This window comes from Achroia grisella, unplaced genomic scaffold (assembly GCF_030625045.1).
Source record: "Achroia grisella isolate CSIRO2021 unplaced genomic scaffold, CSIRO_AGI_Agris_v1 utg445, whole genome shotgun sequence".
Lineage (NCBI taxonomy): Eukaryota > Metazoa > Arthropoda > Insecta > Lepidoptera > Pyralidae > Achroia > Achroia grisella.
In genome coordinates this window covers 1,579,918-1,601,007 of record NW_026712860.1, presented here as the reverse complement: position 1 = coordinate 1,601,007, position 21,090 = coordinate 1,579,918, and the positions used below count along the sequence as shown (strand labels likewise).

At 31.1% G+C, this 21,090-nt stretch overlaps 1 protein-coding gene across 2 annotated transcripts in view; it reads right to left on the bottom strand.

Annotated features, from left to right (window-relative positions):
- Nucleotides 1–11,866: 11,866 nt before the first annotated feature.
- The window catches only part of LOC131844972 (uncharacterized), a 115,848-nt gene continuing 106,624 nt past the window's right edge, over nucleotides 11,867–21,090 (bottom strand). For both annotated transcript variants that reach the window (XM_059193975.1, XM_059193976.1), the window contains exons 5-6: nucleotides 14,141–14,250; nucleotides 11,867–13,714 (exon numbers count right to left, since the gene is read on the bottom strand). In XM_059193975.1, coding sequence (XP_059049958.1) covers nucleotides 13,346–13,714; nucleotides 14,141–14,250 — 479 coding nt within the window. In that variant the 3' untranslated portion in view covers nucleotides 11,867–13,345. The remainder of the gene's footprint in view (nucleotides 13,715–14,140; nucleotides 14,251–21,090) is intronic.

The window sequence follows — 21,090 nt, the reverse complement described above, 5'->3', positions numbered from 1 at the left end:
AGCTTCCTCTTGGATCACTTTATCTATTAAAAAACCGTTTCAAAATTCGTTACGTAGTATTAAAGATTTAAGCATACATAGGGACAGACAGCGACAGCGACTTTGTTTTATACTATGTAATGATGATACATAATCGAGGTAGACATTTGAAAAGTTATCTGTATACCCCGCACAAAACCCAATTTCAAAGAAAATCAAACTAGAGAAACCATCATACCGCATCATCAATATATAGCCTCTTCTTCCGGATAATAAAATAAACTGTTGTAAAAAGAAGCCTCTCACCTGTGTGAGCCGCCAACCAGCTTACTTTGTAACTTACAATCCGTGTTTTAGTTGAAGGATGAGTTACGGCAGTGAAATTATAGGATAAGAGGTCTTAGACCTACGGAATGGTATCGCATGACTGAGTCGGTTAAAAAATAGTTGGTTTAGAAACACAGGCAGAGGTATAATGCCGTTATATCGATTTTTACGTAGTATATTTGAATTCACTGGATTAACATTTCTTCTATGAAATTCAGTTAATACTAGCTAAAACTTATATGAAATCAACAAACTATTTTTTTATATACATACCTATATTTAATTTTTATCCAAGTGCTAATTATTGTTATAATGAACGATTTATGTACACTTGATATCCCAATTAAAGGGTCATACAGGGTCAAATATCGTCACATCAAGGCGTGGGAACCATAGCTATTTGCCCGCTAGATTTGTTCGGCTCTCCACGACAGACGGACAAACACTCGACGCCTTTTGTCCAAAAATGTAATGGGAATAGATAAATAAAAATACAGAGGAGACGCCAACAGGACTCGTTCTACCTATAATATGTTATGTGCGTATCACTTCAGTTCTGAAATAAAATATTATATATATATACATATTGAATTTTAAGCGAAGCTTGAAGCTATTGTGGGAACAATACATTAGCGATAACCGTACCGAAATCAGTTAAGCTGTTTTTGAGATTAACGGGACAAACGAGACAAACGCCGAGTACAAATCGAAAAACAGTACTTATATTATATTATTATTTTATACATGACATATACTATTCTATTAAATCTACATCTCACAACATTTTTTTATATAAACTCCCGCTGAAGGTAATAATTCCTAAAAACCAAATTCTAACAATAATTGTTTTGAGTTCTTATGCAATAATATCCAAAACAGTTATTGATCTAGTATTATTATTTGTAATTATTATTCTATGTAGTAATAGAAGTATCTATAATCTATATTAGATTTTCTCATTTACGTATCTTCCATATACAGACAGCTACATTTTTATTATATAGTTTTATTGCATTATAGGAGTTCGCAGGTCGCATACTTGAGCACGTGCGGCATTCGAGGCGATCAATAAGGATAAAATAGGAGGTCTGTACATTGTATTAATATAAATACTAATATTAGTTGCACAAATATATGTAATTACGTAATGTGTGAATACTAGAACTAATACGTAGTAATTTAAAGTAGTTGTCGTTAAGTGTCTTGAGTAAGTCATGGTAAGCAAAATGTCGGCGGCATGTTGGACCCGATTATTGAACACCGTAATAAGTACTTTAACCGTCTATAACTAAGGGTCAGATTCACTGTGATTTATAATAGGTTATAACTAAACATTTTATTTTGTTTTGTTATATTTTTATTGTTTTTCTTATTAAGTGTATGCTATTCTTTTTGATAGCTGTTATTCACGTGTCATTATGTGAATAACATTTACTTTGTAAAAAAGCTTATTACAAAATTGATAAGTTTCTCTGTTAGCCTGTAGCGGCTAGTCATAGAGTTCTAGTGCGAGTTTACTTTTACTAGCACTGCTGTATTATGCATTGTTTGCTAATAAATAGTGTTTTCAGACATTGTATGAAAAAAAATACACATGTCATCTTATTCATATGGAGATATACCTAAAATAATTAAGGAACGAATGATGAATTGACCATCTCCTGTGCACTCCTGTGATTCAAGACAACCTCTGAACATATCCGCAAGCGAACCTAATGGACTTGTAATACCCAACGACTTCAAACACACGAGTGGCGTTAAAAGGACGACGGGGCTATACAATACATTTTTTGAGCTGGTCTAAAATATAAGCGGAGGAGTATTGATTAGCCGCTATATTATAAAAGCGTGTATAATGTTCATACACGCTTATAAACTATTATAACGTTATACACGCCTAAATGACAACTAAGCTAGAGAGCTTAATTGCCATTTAAAAAATAAATTTACTAACAAATTTACACTTTAACAAAACATAGTGAAGTTTTGTTAGTGATTTATTTTTTAGTACAGGAGAACGATTGACTAAATATCTTATGTTACTAAATTTTATTATTAACCCGTTCAAGCTTTATACGGTTGCTCACCGGTAATGTAAACGTATTTTAAAAATTCTGTCATCATTAATTTATAAAATAATTAAGTAATTTTTTATTTTTTTAAAATCATTCCTCTTATAACATGGATATAATTTAGACAAAATGAGTTTGGAATATATATCCACTGATAAGACAGGCTCCTTTATAAACTGCCATATGGAACAATATTGAGCCACTCGCAATAGGCTGCTGACTATTTGACATTTCATAACGTCCGGCTTCTAGGTATATATAAGTTTTTTGGTAAATTGAGGATGAACTATAGGTATATCTGTAATGAAAAATGAGAATAGCTTTATATTTCAAATATGAAATCATGAAGAATTATTCGCTACTTACATGTTTTGTTGTTGTTTAGTATTATATTTCCAAAAACCTATAACAAAATATAGTTTTATACTGTATCATTGTCGCTATCTCTAACTTCTTTACTTTACACCAACCATCTAGAGACTGGACGTCCAATATTTACCAAGTGGAGTATTTTTTGTCAAGCCCAAGTGGAAGGGTTGAATGGGGTGTTTGGAGAGCGGCAACCTTCGCGGTGGAATCTGGAAAATTATACCGGTGTACAATATTATAATGGGTCTTCTTTTGTTGTCCTGACATGGCTTATTTGGTTTGAATACGCTATTCTATATACAAAGGCCTGTGACATCAGACGCGTTATTATTTACTATGTTAGCAGTCGACTTAATAGAAACCATGAAAGACAAGAAAAATGTCTAGGTGTGTTTTCGAAATATTTGCTGACTCGGTTAACTTCTCGAAGTCGCAAAATTAAATAATATGTAAAAGAACTCTAACTAAAAAGTAATTTCATTAAATTATTAGCAAACAAAAAAAGCACTATTTCAATATATATACTAAAATGCACGAAAATGGCCAATGTTGTCATGTCATACCTTTCACAAAGAGTCAAAAGAAAGTCATAGCATATTTGTTTATTGTCAGATATCAAATTTTTTTATTATTAAAAAAAGAATTTTGTGAACTTAAAAAGATGATTTCATTAATATATTGGCATAACATATCAATATACATCTCTTATAAATATTTTATTGTTAATATTGACGTATCAACTGAAATAATAAAATTGTTTCCTTAATTTCCAGTACGTATTTCACCGACATTGATAATATAATTTAATTTCCTGCTTAACCAAATTGCTACTAATCTGAGGTTATCAACCTTTACTCGTCAATGATCGCTGTTACCCCACTCTCCTCTATTACTGGTGCTCTCGGTTTATTTGCGAACCCCTTCAATTCCCTTGTAAGCTAAGAATTAATACTGGCATTTCAATAATAGATTATTATTGGTGATTTTACTTCCAGTTAGTATTATAGACATGCCAAAATATTTTATTATAATGTTGGTGGTTGCAAGAAAGATATCATTTAAGTTTTAATAACTCATAAAAGTCCTTTTTGCCATCACTTGTATGTTTATATTTAAATCACTGAGATATGCTTGTAAGTACTTACACAACATGCTATGACATTGAATAGTTAAGTATTATAAAATTATTGAAAGCACGCACATCTAATAGGCTATTAACGAGCAATGCAAACATAATTATTATGTTTAATACAATAAAAAAATAGAAGTACACAATATTACCATTTCAAAGAAATGTTGTGAAAATGTGGGGATTTTATTAAGAAAAATCTAGTGAAGCATCATCTTAGGGAAAATTTAATACTATATTTAAACGTCACAGAAATCACATGATCTTTGACTGACTAATCCTATCGGAGAATCTGAGTATCTACAATTAGTCTCGAACAAGACCTTGTGCTACACTACACATGATGTACAACAAAATAAGTTTTTACTTTTTATATATTAATATAGAAAATAATCCATATTAATACGTAAATATGAATATTTGTATCGTACTGTGACTGAATTTACCACCAGAATATGAAGAAGAATACTAATACCTGTTAATTGTATTTAAAAAATTTAGAGGAGTTTAGTATTTAGGTATAATCTTTATACATCATTGGTGATGATCTGATACCATACAACTCTACAGATGATATTTATTCGTAGACGTTGTATCAAAAATATCTTACCCACTACACAGTACTTAACTATAACCAACTATCTACTGGTAACAAATGTCTTTTTAACATTTTGACGCATTCTTTAAACAAACATTATTTATGCTCTTTAGGAATGTGATTACTTAAATGAAACTTCATTTGACAAAGCCCACTAAATACAAAGGTCCACTTAACGTTAAAAAAATGAAGGCTCGACTTGTACTTTACCAGGTAGTAGCGGACCGGCTCCAGATGTTTGATCTAGCTGTTATCACATGTCCCGACTAGTTGAAGAGCATCATGCGTCGATTAACGTTTAGAAGTTGTTAGTCCATTCATATTCGAAATAGAATCGGTTTTACGTAGATACCTTTTACTCTTTCTAGATGCATTTCCCGAGAACATTTACTTAGGTTAGGTTTAATAATTTATTGAATTAATTTCTTTTTCTCTATTAATTGTATCTACCTGACTGGTGATCATATTTTTTGCAAGTCTATAATATATTATACTCCATCGATATAAGTAAAATTGGTAGAAATACAAAATTTAAACTGGCAATGCAAAACGAATATTAAAGGAATATCAAAATGATTGGCACACTGAAACAGGCTTTGATGGATAGAGCCTACACTGACTGACGGAGCTTATTTTTAATATGCTGTAAAAATGTATATTTTTCATAGGGTTTAAGCCGTTAACAGATCTATGATAATGATAGTGATTGATGAGGGGTTTTGTTAAATAAAACCACCTTGATTGAATGCTTCTCGGTTACTAATTCGAGAAAAAATATTTACATACATAAAATTTAATAATTAATTTTATATATTTACATAAACAGAAATTATACATATTGTAATAATGAAGGCTAATGATAAAATAGAATATTAAAATAAAATTGAAATTATTCTGATCGTGTTTTACTATACTTACAATTTACTTCCAAGATAGATTAATGTAACATTCATGAATTCACTAAATCTATATCTCAAACCATTGATTTATATAAACTCCCACTGAAGGAAATAATTCCTAAAAAAGTTCATCATTGATATCTGGTAAACAAAGAAATAAGTATTTTTGTAAAATTACCCAGTCATAGTAATATAATTAAAAATGTGGAACATGGAATGTTAAAAACTTGTTCTCTCGTCTTTGGAACAGAGATGCTGGTTAGCAATGCCTAATAAGAAGCTGATAACGTTTATTTTTACTAGTAAATATAAGGAAACCTACTCACATAAATACTTATGTTTCATATTCATGTAAACGTAACCGTAGTACACAATAAACATATGAAACAATGAACATATGTTTGGTGATTTAATCCGGTAATACAAAATTAGTATTCCTACTCAATGTTTGATGTAGTGTCGACTCAAACACACCTGCACAGCGAGGTATGCACTGGCACGCACTATGAACTACTATTTAGCACTTAGAGAGTACATCACAACACAGGTTAGTGTGTACAAACACGATAGACTACGGTAAGCATAAGGCTGCCAGTTTACAGGAATTCTTAGACAATTTTTTATTGGCTATAATAATATACTTTAAGTTCTTATTGATAACTGTAGCTAATATATACCTATTAAACTTATTAAACTAAGTTCTTACATTCGTGTAAACTGCATTATTATTTAGAAATAAAATGACAGTTTTGTGAATGTTTAGTTTGAAACGACGGCAAATGAACAAATTTGAGGTAGACGAGAAGTGTAGACAAAAACTGGTTATGTTTTTTTCCCAAGATTGATCTTGTTTCCAAAATAATTATTAAAAAACGTGACAATGCTCACTAAAACACCTTCATTTGTTTGTCCAATAATCTTTAAACGGCACGATGAAACTACTTAGAAATGGTACCCTATTAGTCACCACGTCATAGTTTCGTCGCATATGCCATGACCAAATAGTCATTTTAATGAATCAAATCATCTACATAAGTACTTCAGTCTGAGGTTGGCTTTATATAATCACCTGAAAAAAATTCTGTTGAAAAAGACCTTAAGCGTGGCGACCCTAAGTTCACGGCGGTCGTTGGCGGTAGTATCCGAGTACGTCGGTCTCACTTATTCCTTAAGGAATTATTGTACACGCAGAGGGCTATATGAGTACAGAGGTTACATTACATATATACACTAGTAGGCATAGTTCATAAAGCAAGTATTGGTTGAATTAAAAGGAACCCTGTTTACCTGATTACTTAGTTTTCGTTTCATTCATTAAATGATTAAATTGATTTTGTTGAAATTTATGAGATAAGATAACTATATGTATTTATGTAGTACCGTCTAATAAGGGCTTTTAACAATTCTTTAGAGGGTGAGACTGGTTCAAATAGGCTGATTTCAAAATGGCATTATAATAAATAGAAATTTGACAGTAGATACGTGGTAATTACAAATTGCGTGCCTACTTTGGGGTATCCAAATATTTTTTAGTAGTGGTAGTAAATAATACATTATCAATCCAATATATTAGTTTATTAGCGGTCAACACTTGATGTCAAAAATGAATAAAGAAATATATCCTTACTAATAAGAAAAACGTCCACAAGTATTTGTTTATATCAGCTTTGCCTGTACTTATCCGATTATCTCCTATTTAGACCCGGAAGAACGTACCTATATTAAAAATTTCAAACTCGAGTTTGTTATTTAACAGATAATGATTGTTTATTCTGGTCAATTATTATAAGTTTTACGATGAATATCATTATAATACGAATCATTATATTATAGCATTTCCTTTACACTCTACATTTATACATATAGTTTATTTAAAAATCAATTATCAACAAAGGTTAACAAATAAAATAATATCAAATAGGTCATTTACTTCTTTAGCTTCAATTACATAAATAAGATTAGATAAAATATATAGGTATTACATATCTATATGTAATATGTGTGCAGTTACAGTAGTAACTGACCTGTTTGATATTTTATTATTTGTTAACTTTAGTTTTCAATAGATTTTCAAATAAATTTCTAACCTCAAAATTTTTATATTCGGTTCTATTTAAATAATAGATACAAATTTAATTAGATAACTGAGCATTTAAATTGATACCATAAATATATATTTACCGGGGGAAGGGTATTGTTAGTAATGTGGATTGATAACCCCATTGCTAGCAATGTACCATGTTAGGTCGAAATCCACGCGGTTCCCCCTAGAAACCATCGTGTTAAATTCCTGGTGAATACGATGGGCCAATTGATCTGTCCTCGTGCTCATCTTATCATCCTCCACTGGTGCCCCGCCAGCGTATATATATCATCCACAAAAAAATAAATATATATTTACCTATTCTCAATCAATATATATCACATTGCAATAATTCGAGCACCAGATTATTCTATTTAGTGTTTACTAACATAATTGACATACTATGTATAATAATAATTAAGTATCATTTTACAAATATTGTATGTATCCAAGATATGTATGTAATGCTGAATAGATTTACGTAATGCAAAAGGTCCCAATAAAGCAAACCTAAAACAAAAACAAACTGTAAAATCGTAACATTTATTGTTGTTTATTTGAACAATAATTCATACCACTGAATAGAAATTTGAATAGAGTTTCAGTAGAATGTTTGTGTGCGTAATAGGTATGACGATAATGAAGTAATTTTGCGATGTGTTGGACGTAAAAAAAATTAATACGCGTGAAACAAATACTATGTTGGAAATAACAATGTAAGTAATTCTACGAGTTGGAATAATGTTAATAGTACAATATAGCTAATAATAAATATGTTTACTATTTTAGAATGGTATAAGTGACTTTGTCTTTTCTGAATTACGTTTATAAGAATAATTTCACTTCTGTTTGATTCTGTTTCATATATGTTAGAATAATATCTAATTATAAACACCAGGACAATTTACACAGCACCATCTAGCCTCAAGCTAAGAACTGTGGGTACTAAAGAACTAATAGAATTACTTAAATATATTTTTCGCTTGTCAATACATACATAATATATATAGAAAACATCCAGTTCAACTTTAACAATGCGAGTAGCATTGTTAAAGTTGAATACAAAAGTTTATGTCGTGCGAAAATCGAACTCTTCATCATTAAAAGTAAGACTATGTACGACTAATCCACTGACATCGTTACATTACTATTTTTTACTACATATTAAAGTTATTATGTGGAAATTTAATATCTTATCTACGTTATTAGTTTTTCAAATATAGGAGATTAAAGCTACATCACTGTGTCAATTTATAAAGAATAATTCATATAATTATGAATAGTAAGTTTTTAAGACTTCAAGATAAATAAATTTTAAGTATTACCTCTGTTTCACTCTACTCTACGTTTCCACGCTCCTCAGTCGCTGCCGGGCGGAGGTGCTAATCGATGGCCGCACGCGCATCGGCCGGCGAGCGGCGACGCGGCATCATACCCAGTTAGTCCCACTTTACCCTATTTGTTCATAATGTTACATTTCACCCGCAAACGCCCCTCTTCCGGCGCGATTATTGGAAATATCGCCCTTTTTTGTCGCCGCTCCCAACAAGCTACTTTTGAAGATAAATATGAACAAATAACAGGTATATATGTGAAAACATTATTTTGTTATTAATTTATTTCTGGCAACAGTTATAATTAATTTCTGCTAATTTACAAACGTAGAATTAGCAGAAATTAATTATAACTATAATGTTCTACGTTTATTGCTAATGCAGTAAAATTATTTATTGTATCAAAAAATACTTATTTCATATGTACTCTGAAAAACTATCACCTAATTTTTTTTATAGTTTCAATATAAATTATTATTATTTATATTGAATTTAATTAAAATTAATTGAAAATAAATATAAATTCATTGTTTTATTTTTGTTTATTTATAAGTAGTAATTAATTACTTAAGTATAGTATTTTTTGTAAGATGTCATAAATTTTCTCAAATAATATTGATTTTTGTTAAAGTTGTTATATAAGTACAAATTAAAGGTTTTAAATATAATTATGTTGTGCATAATGATTGATATTATATTAAACTTAGACAATGTAGGTACTAATGAAATTAAAATAAACAGGTCTGTACCAAACTATTACAACATAAAGGTTTTAATGTTGTAAATAGATTTCCTTCTACACTCTAGGTCATTCTGTTTTTATTACTGTAGACCTTTTCTTATTCATTCTATCTAAAAATCTAAATTGTAAATCAAATAATCAGGCGCTAACAACATCTAACTTAGGTTCGCCTAAAATATCACGGAAAGTAACATGTAGTTGCAACATTTATAAAATCCATATATACACTACATTTTAAATTATATATTTTTGTAACTGATAGATTTTATTCACATGCTATTATCATATTAATATTGATTAATCATATTGATCTTTAAATTGTCATGGATTTGCAGTTAGGGTTTTTGTAGCACTTAATATATCTAATTTAATTACAACTAGCGTTATGGATCTTTTGTCGAAATTAACATAAATTAACCGTTGTTGTTAATTCATGGTAAGTTCCATACGATTTCGATTCAGTGATCTCATTTCAAACGCATCCTTTTATGCTTCCAGCGTACACCATAAAGCCAGATGGAATCATTATTCCATCATCTAAAAAACCCAGTATTATACATTTTATGCCGAATTTGGGTATGATCACCAAACTTTACGCATGGTCTTAAAATTTGAATTATTAGAGTAAAAAAAATACAGATTGCGAGTTAAATATTTAATTTCGTAATTTTTCTTAGCCATTACACGATTTCGTTCAGCGTCTGAATACTTATAATTAGACACAGTAATACAATAGAGTGTCACTATATAACAAAATTCATTATGTATTTAAGCGCATATTTTGTTTTACATGTTGTTTGGAATGTCTTAACGTCTTCAACTGCAAATAGATAGGTATACATGGAATATAGTAGGAATGTAAAGCGACTTTAACACTGACAAAGTGTACCAGTAACATTTATTCGACAATATTAAACTGCCATAAAGACAAACATGCATTCACTGAAACATCGAGATATGAAGAAAACAACATTTAGTTACATTCAGTTCTACTCACATGTACAGTATTACGAGTATATATTTGTATATATATATATATATATACTAGGTGTATAAGTATGAAACCGGATTTTTCTTAAAAGTGCCGCCAAAATCGCTGTGGTCTGCTTACGGTGCTGAAACTTATTGTATGTTGTTGTTGAGGAATCCGACTACGAGTTCCAATCAAAAAGCCGCCACTTTTGCATTTAGATAATTTTTATATTACCGCCGAAAATGGCTGGGTACATGCCGTCAAGTGAGGTTCAGCGGGGAAATCTTCTATTCTGTTTTTTCTTACACAAGACCGCCGAGGAAGGTCACCAAATGCTTGTGGAAGCTTACGGCGATCATGCCCTATGCCGCACACAATGTTTTGAGTGGTTCAAGAAGTTTAGAGCGGGTCAGTATGACGTAACGAACCAACCGCGTGGAAGGCCCTCAAAAAAGTTCGAAGACGAAGAGCTGCAAGCGCTGCTTACAGAAGACCCTTGTCAGACACAGAAGATGCTTGCAGAGCAACTCAGCGTGACCCAACCGTGCCTCTCGCAACGCTTGAAGGCGTTGGGAAAGATTCTCAAGTTCGGGAAGTGGGTCCCACATGAATTGAGCGAAAGACAGATACAGCGGCGAGAAACCACTTGTCAGATGCTCCTTGCCAGGTTCGAAAGGAAAGGATTTCTGCACCGGATTGTAACTGGAGATGAAAAGTGGATCTATTTCGAGAATCCTAAGCGACCTAGAGGTTGGGTTGATCCAGGTACTTCGGTGAAATCAGCAGTGAAGCAACATCGTTTTGGAAAAAAGACCATGCTTTGCCTTTTTTGGGATCAGAAGGGTCTGGTGTACTACGAACTGCTCGAGTAGACGGTCGACCAGGTTCGTTATCAACAACAAATGAGAGGTTTGACCGCAGCTCTGCTTGAAAAACGCCCGGAATGGCAGGAAAGGCACGAGGGAAAAATCTTGCTACACGACAACGCCCCGGCTCACAGGACAAATGCGACAAAAGAAGTGCTCGCAGGACTCGGCTGGGAGATTTTACCCCACCCGCCCTACTCTCCAGACCTTGCTTCATCCGACTATCACATTTTCGCATCAATGGGCCACGCATTGTCTGAGCACCGCTTCGCCAATTTTCAAGAAGTGTCAAAATGGGTCGTAAATTGGTTCGGGTCAAAAGGTGAAGAATTCTTCCGCCGCGGAATTCGAAAATTGCCCGAGAGGTGGGAGGCTTGTGTGGCTAACGAAGGAAAATATTTCGAATAAAATCGCCCCTATGTGTCTAGAGTATAAACGACAATTTTTTTCAAAAATCATCCGGTTTCATATTTATACACCTAGTATATATGGTATACAGAAAAAGTATTACATTTACTATTTAGTTTGACTGATTTTGTAATAATTTTCATATCGAGATAATAATAACAATATAATCATATCAATAGCGTTAACTTCAATTTGTTTTACTGTATCATTAAATGGAATAAATAGGTAAGAACAATAATTTGTGAAATGTTAAACCGTTTTTACATCTGTTATGTTATTTTTATCCCGATTTGAGAAGTACAATAATTTAATTCAGTTAATATATTGCCTTATGTTATATATTTTTATCTACTCATAGTTTACAGACAAACTTAAAACACTACATTTCCAACGCAAAGTCGTACACTGCCACCACACTATGGCACAGATCTTAATATATTAACATTAGGTATTAGGTTCACTATTTAATAGGATTGCAGGAATGGCTATTAGTACAATAGAATTACTACAAAATGTTTGCATTGTTATCTAGGAAAATTAGGCGACAAATCATTGGGTTCCATTATGATAAATCGAGAATATCAATCAGTACGAACTGATTTAAAAAATATAGAGAGATTCAAAAATCTATCACTCCCTGGCGTACTCTTAAAATAATATATACAGAACTCGTGAAACCATGCAATCAAAATCATGAACAGAAAATAATATTCATATTATGAATGTTAGTAGGAAATGTTTCATTATATGAAGTTAAAGAAATCTAGGTTATATCAACTGTGGCTAATCACAAGAGAGCGGTTGGTAGGATAGATTAAATACCCATAATTAAATACAAAACATTTTAATACAATTTTACAACTAAGATCTACGTTTATAAATTTCTGATTAACTTTTTTTTTGATAAATAAGTAAACACAATTATTTTTAATATATTTACAAGCGTAACACGATCGGTTCTTAAGTTAACAGTAAAGCGTTTTAAATAATAACACACTGAGAATTGACGCAAAGGCCTTTTTGCTACACTTATGGCGAGCCAACCGGAACAATCGTAGGTAATATAAACACAATGCGCTACGCGCGCTACCTAGATGTTTTCCTTCCTCGAGAGCTGATTTCAGTACCGGTGATACCTCCACGAACCAACAGCGGTGGTCTATCAGAAGACTCGTGACTGGCGGGATTACTATTTGCTCTTTCCACAGAAAACTTTTTTTTTCCTTTTAGAGCACGAGTTCGACCGCAGGCACAAGAGCAAACGAGTGCCACGATGTTACACGAGCTTAAGGAATTTCACAGGTCTGGACGTCGGTCGTCCCGGCTCGGCTTTTTCTCCCATTCAAATGTTTGCTCTCTCGCATCAGCTACCATTCATGCGGGCCGACGCCGCCGCCGCGGCCACCGCGGCTCACCTAACCTAACGCTATCCAGTCCTCGTCACTGTAATAATACTGCGATAGTTGACTAATACTCTGTCCACTCACAATGTCCATCTACAGCTGGCAACAGAACGCGCGAAGCGTAGAAGCGTAAATGAGCTGATGATGAAACGACGACGACAACCTATGTCCCGTCACAATTTTTTCGCCTCTGATACCTGCCGTGGTGATGGCGGACGCCGTGACACGGTGGCTTGATGGAGTTCTGCGGCGGGGGTCGGAGTCTACGCTGCGGCCGCCATTTCGGTAAGTCTCCTGCAAGCATGGTATTGTGCCTGTCCAAGTTAAAGTCATCACCACGGGCCACCTTCATGAAGTCCAAGCACTTGTGCACACGCTCTGGAAGGCGGCTTTTCCCTCGACGTAATTGCAAGCCTCGCCTGTTGAATCCTATGTAGCGATCTTCGTTTTTCATTAGGTGATATCTGTTGTAGCCGTTTACAAATTCTTCTTTGAATAAACAATTCGGTTGTCTCTCCGCTTGAAATCGTGTCTGTGAACAATATTTTTTATTGATTATATGGTTATTGACGGTGCTGGTCACAACAATATAACATCATCATCATTGGAATCTATTATCGTAGTCATAAATCTTTCGTAATAAGAGTATAATAAAGACATTTCTTTAAATATATATATAGGGAATATAAATAATTATCTACATATCTATCCTGTTGTTACTATCATCCCATGATAGAGGTAATTGTATTTTAATATACATTTTACCTATAATTTCTGATCCTAAATATTACACTGAGTAGATAGATTAAAATATAATAAAAATTTTCGTTACAGATTATTTTTAAATTAATAAAGACGTATTAATATGTAAACGATCTCTGTAAACAAAGTATACTGTATACTTTGTTTACAGTTACATTTTATTTATACTATTCTCTAGTATACACAGAATACTAACCAATCGCCTGCCGACCAGCTTGGATCGATTGAAGCACAGGTACATGTCCTGGATGGGTGAGTGGATGAGCAGTTCTAGACTGAAGCCACGTGTGCTGATGGTGAGATTCGCTGCAACCAAACAAAATTATAACTTATAAACCTTTTAAAATTCACTTTGGCTTAAGTTAAGTGTGATAATAAAAGTTGTGAAATATTTTAATGTTGATAATAACTAACACATAACAGGATTTAACATTGTATGTTTTACAAATACAAGATGATTCTTGCCGAGGTAACGATATGAACTATAAACTGTCAAATCCTTTCAAATCTACAGAATATGAAATGAAATATCAAAACTGTTATTTTATTTTATGTATTTAGCGCCGGTAATACATAAAACAATCATAGACTTTTTTTATTTTTACAAATAATATAATCATATAGATCACAATTAAAATTTATATAAAGGTTTTGAATATTAAGTAGAATATTTCAACTGAATTTCTAAATTATTAACTTTGAGAAGGACGAAAATACTCATCGTAGATAGTAAACAGAATCGATTAACCAACTTTCTCGGCCTCCTGGGATATTACGAATTAATTGACTCATAAGTGCACAGATTATTAAATAGAAAGCAAATATCTGTGGAATTTCCAATCATTACTCCCGCTTATGGTAATTCCTACACCCAGGGTGCATATTTTTTCGTTTGAATCACGCCGCTTGATTCCACTGAATAATAAATTCAATTACTAATATGTTAGAGAGAGACCGTGATGTAGAATACGATGAAATAATCGTTAATGATATTTGAACACTAATAAAATATAAAAATAAAAAGGTGATAAATATTAACTTATTGCTGGAGGTTAGATATTCTATACTTAAAAAGGGATTGGTTTACATGTTGCTGGAAGCCAACTTAGAATTTTATCAGAAGTCTACCAGAGATTGGTATTCTGTGTAAACGAATTGTTAAGTATGCGGTCATAATTTTATGTATTCCTATTATTCGTATCTATATTTAATGTATTTGCATTTTTTTTGTCTTTGAAATAAATATCTTTCAACTATTTTTTTTAATATATTTATTTACAGTTATAAATATATTAGATTATAAAAACGCGCAATATTAAATAGAATAATATATACCACATATGCATATGTAGTAACAGGTTAACTAATTATGTTGTGTGATATAATACGATTATCATAGGTACCTTGAAATTAGGCGTATTACTTATAATGAATGAGTACTTGTATTATTAAAATTTAAAACTAGTTATAAACTAACACATCATGTTACTTTTTTATAAATGTTATAATTGAGAAAGTTTATACCTTATTCGATGACTTGTTTACATTCGTATAATTGATTTTACACAATTTTAGTTAATTTTACACATAGTTTGTAACATATATTTATAAAAAAAAATATTATTCTACGATAGGTGCAGTACCTACAAAGAAAATAGGATTATATAATAAGATACAATAGAAACTTTTTTCTGTCTGTTTTTTATAAAACTTCACTTGTTATATATACAGATCTTATATTAGATTATTTCAGATAGTAATCAATTATAAACTACAAGATAATAATCTCGTTTTAATCGTCATGTAAACCTGCCATATTGATTAAAGATATAAAAGAGGAAAGTTAATGTTAAATGGAATTCGGTGTCCAAAATCGATGGAACTTCAATAAAAAAAAGAATTAATAAAAAGGTAAGTACTTAAACACGTTCCCCGTGACACCACCCATGTCATTTCAATTAACATTAAAAGAAATAAAAATACTTTGAAATCCAAGCACGGTGTATCGAGAACATAAATTCGTTATAATTTTGATGATAAGTGAGTGAGAGTGCGAGAAAGTGATAGGATAGAAATTATAATGGCAGATAAGAGCGTTTAGTTATATAAGAGATTTTTTGTAATAGTATCATTAATTTTCGTTACATTTTTATATCATACGGGTAAGAATAATTTGATTAAATATTGTAATTAAAAACAGATAGAGGTTTATAGTAAAATAAATATGTATCAGTTTCTCGCAAAAACTTAACGTAACTTAGCAAATTTAGTCTTAAATAAACATGACAGTAAATCCTGTTGACTAAGAATAATCAAAATTTATTCTGATGAAAATTTGTCATATAAGTGCAAAAAATACAAAGACAAAGAAATTGAACTGATAACCTTCTAGAAGTCGGTTAAATATTCATCGCCTATTTACTATTTGCTGCTATCTGCAACTGCATTTGTGATATCTTTGTACATTACAGCAATAAACAAATATTTTACTAATAGCAATCAAGTGTCAATTAATTAATATTCCCATATCCATGTTGCGTTATGTAAACAGGGTCGAAATTTCTTTCGAAACTAGTCAAGTGCGCAAACATTGCCCAACTACGTAATAGACGAAGGCTAATTTTGTAAAGACAACATAATCTCGAGTCGCCACGGCAAACGTTTCTCTTTGAAGAGAAGCCGACACATGAAATTTCACTTTTGTTTGACATTCCTCAATAAATTTACGGCTATGCAATTCTTTGCTCTGTGAACTAGTGCATAAAACATAAACTGCAGTTTCAAAAAATTGCTCTGAAATATTTATTTCTTTCAAGTCCATACGGTAACATCGTTCAAGTATATACGTTACATATAATGATGTTCTTCGGAATAGTAACTCGTAAATAATATTACGGATAACACATGATTAATCCTAAGTATATAGACGACGGTTACCACTTATCATCAGGTGGAAGATCGGCTTGCTTAATCTTTTTTTCTATACTGACGATTTCAATTATATATATATAAAAAAGAATCTTCAACACAGAGAGTTAATAGGTCCCTTCGATAAAAAGTCTACAATTAAAATGTACGTATTATAATTAATCAGTATAGTTAACTGATTGCAAACATGGATGAATCTAATATGGCAACATCTCTATTTGTCCTTCTTTTTACATTGCACATTGCACAAGTAACATTAATTGTAGCTGTTTATCGATAAATTATTGTGTTAAATACGCGAGACTGCTTTAATTAACTGAAGCCTAGAAAAAAAGAAACTATGAATCGGTTAATTAGAAATATATGTAATTTAGTAATATTATATAGATACTATTACTAAATTACATATTTTTCGACATCTATAGAGATATAACAATATCAAATTCAATAATTTCAATTGACATACAGTCATGACACATTAAATAATGATGACGGTTAATGCAGGTTAAAAAATAAAAATCACTTCACTAATGTAAATACGAATAGATATGACAGACGTACGTAGTGTACATGCTGACGGTACATCATACAGTACATATTCAAGAAGCTAATATATGTAAACCGAAGTTTATGAATGACCAACGTTGAGGTCATTGTCCGATTATAGTTGTTATCGGACTATCGGTACAATCTCGCTCGACTGAATTTTCATTGCAACATTATACAGTATGAAAATTACATTGTAAAATGAGAGAATAACAAATGAATGGTACTCTATGAAACTCATTATCAATTACAACTTTGGTTTTGTTGATTCGATAAACGTAATGCTCATAATAATGTATATTATTGCGTATACCGAGGTAGTCTTTGTGCAAAGTCGTCTGCGTACCTTTATCTCACTTAATTGTGCCGCTGGCAGCTTACTTTCTAAGTTGTTTTTGGTATGTAATATATTCGTTGGCATTAATCGTTAGGAACGCATGATGAGTATACAGTGACACCTGATGACGTGATGTTTGTGATAGCACCAACGATCTAGTAGGCCGTTAGCTTGGTTGCACTTTCAGTTACATATAAGAGCACTACAGTATACAACAATTCATATAAGTTAATAAAATATTCAATTAGGATTAACAGTGTTTCAAAAACAAATTCAATTGATTGATTTTTATCAAAATGAGAAACGTATAAAACTAATTTCGATAACAATTAATATATGTACCTTATGCTCAGTTATCTACTTATACATTTATCACAATATGTCTAAATTCTATGAAACACGATTATTGGCTAAAATACGATAAATCCGTAGATAGCTTAATCTCTCTTTTATTTATGATGATTTATGTTTCCCTTTTAAAAGTAGCAGTATAGTATAGTAACAGATTTTATTTATTCTATAATTCCACAATTATTTTAGAAATTATTTAACAAAGTAATGATATAGTTATTGACCTTGTATATTATTTAAATTTATTACGTACGATTATAAATTATATATGTAATTAAGACAGTAATCATTATCAAAAATATTATTTTTAAAATAAGAAACTAAATTATTTTACAGAGTATTATAAAAACCACTTGTAATTCAAACAAATAAAGAGAATTGATTTATTTTAACTACTCGCCTCATCTCATTAATGATATTGTCACTATGTATAATTTTCGGATCAATTTATCATTCCTCAAACAATGTTGCCAATCTATAAAACGGTAAGAAAAGTAGGTAAGGAAAATTGTGATCTTAGTTTCCTATTCGAACATCAGTCTCTAATAAATACAATGGAAATGATATAATAATATTTAAAACTGGTTTCAAACTACGTGTTTTTTACTATTTATCTAGTTTTAAATATTTGAGCTTTAATCTCTTAAATGATAGCCTGTCATATATTTTATACTCAAGTAAAACTTCGTACAGTGTATTTTTTTGATATTTAAATCTCGTTGTATTAAAATAAAAATATTCAACTATTTAAGTAGGTATTGTATGGGCACGTATTATTTGAATATACTTTTAAAGATTACGTAGGTATTAACAAACATAATAATAACTAATATTCTGTTTAATAAAATACAGCATATGAAATTATATAATTTTTATTATGATTATGTTAATGAGAAGTTTTGACAAGTGTAGTTTAGGCGATTTTTTTAGTCATGTCGTTTTTTTCATATAATTATTGGCATATATTATCATATATACGTATACAAAATACTCACATATATATATACAAATGTAGGTACGCACTTTATGTATGTAAACATAGTGAAAGATCAATGAAACGAAAAGTATTTTCTACAACTTACAGCTCTAGTAAAGTATAATTTTTGTGATTATGGATACCTAATCTCAAATATTAAGGAGTTCATATTGTCAACATTAAATAGAAGAAGCCATTGTGTCTCGTGTAATATTTGGGTAGAAACAATCGTTATCATAACGTCCTTGTATACACTAATGATATAGTAAATATTGTAATAACCGCTTTACATAATGTGCGTCAAAGAATAATTAAAAGTGGCAATGAATTTTGAAGATGATACAAATGACCCGTGTCACACGTGCAGATTTGCGACAATAGATACTCGAAACAGTAAATCATTAAAATTATTTTATCGTTTTCGTCACTGCGAATGATAAATTTTATTAAAAATACTAATATACCTACTATCAATATGGTTTTTACTTGCGGCAAGAATCAACTTTAATAACAAGGACCTCATTATTTCTAGGACCAGAGAATTCTATAGGTTAGTTTTATTTAAAAACTATAAGTAATGTAGATCTTCAGTTACTATTAACCTCAGAGATTTTGATGCTATGTATGATAAATAAACAGCTATCCACCTGTTTATTTATCATACATAGCATCAAAATCTAATTAGCACTTTGGTCTTGCAATATTATAAACAATATTTTAAAATTATGCGTTCAATGTAAACGTAATGGAAAGTGGGCGTTTTATTGACTCATAATTGATATTACAATAACAATAATATTATTAGAATTTCTTCTTAATATCCGATGTCGTAGATTAAAATTAATGAAGCACGAGTTATTTGTAAATATTTACATAGGGTTAAAGCATTTTGTTCACTCTGCTTATACACTAAAAGGAACATATTGCAAGGATACCGCCAATAATAATTATATGTTTCTAAAGATAATAACAAAAAGCAAACAGATATATTATTATCATGCCTTAAATCTTATCTTATCTTAATAATATTATAAACCGAAAGTTTGTAAGTAGGGATGTTTGTTACTCTTTCACGCAAAAAACAACTGAACGGATTTTGATAAAACATTACAGTAATATAGCTTATGCATCAGAACAACATATAGCGTGGTTGAAACCGCGAGCACAGCATATATAATATATTTAGATTAAAATATAAAAAAATTGTCACTAAATATTACTTAAGTTTTAGTTAATTACACAATAATTCACGTGTATAAAATTTATTATAAACGTATATACTCGTACAGTACGTGTGTCACAAAAATCTGTTATGTCAATCTAAAAGCGGCGCTTCAATTAGTAGATATACGGCGGCTAATTATCATTCTCTTGCATTTAGATAAAGCGAAATCCCAGAATCAAGGTTTAAGTGTGGCGTCGTTTATAAACAAGAGTGAACTGTGGATAAGCGAGTGTAATCGAGCCACAAATCTCATGGGATAACGCTGCGGTAGGTGGTATTTGTCTCGGCATCTTGGACTAGATTTTAGAACGCTTCCTTGGTAGCTGGGGAACTGTTTTCAATGTCACCCAACGAGAACTGCTATAGAAAAAAAAGTTTCAATTTTATAATATAAATTATAATAATCAGTTATAGTTCTTTACATGAGAAAAAATATTGTAGGAATTGAAAATCCTACCACAAAGACACACATTACAGTGAGATTTTAAAGTTTTTTTTTTCCTATATATTATAATAACAAAATATGGATATTTGTGCGTAAGTAATACCGACTGATTACTGTAATGCGCATATGGAAATACGAGGCTATATATAAAAAAGATAAAACTTCAAGGAAGGTTTTTCTGTTGTACCGTTATTTTCATTATATTAGGTGCATGTTAGAAAGTTTATCACTTTTACACTAAAATGTAACGGATTCCGATATCAATCTATTGATTCCACCCACGCAACATGATAGTGGAATCAATGTACCTAATGATATTACTAATACGCTAGACGATA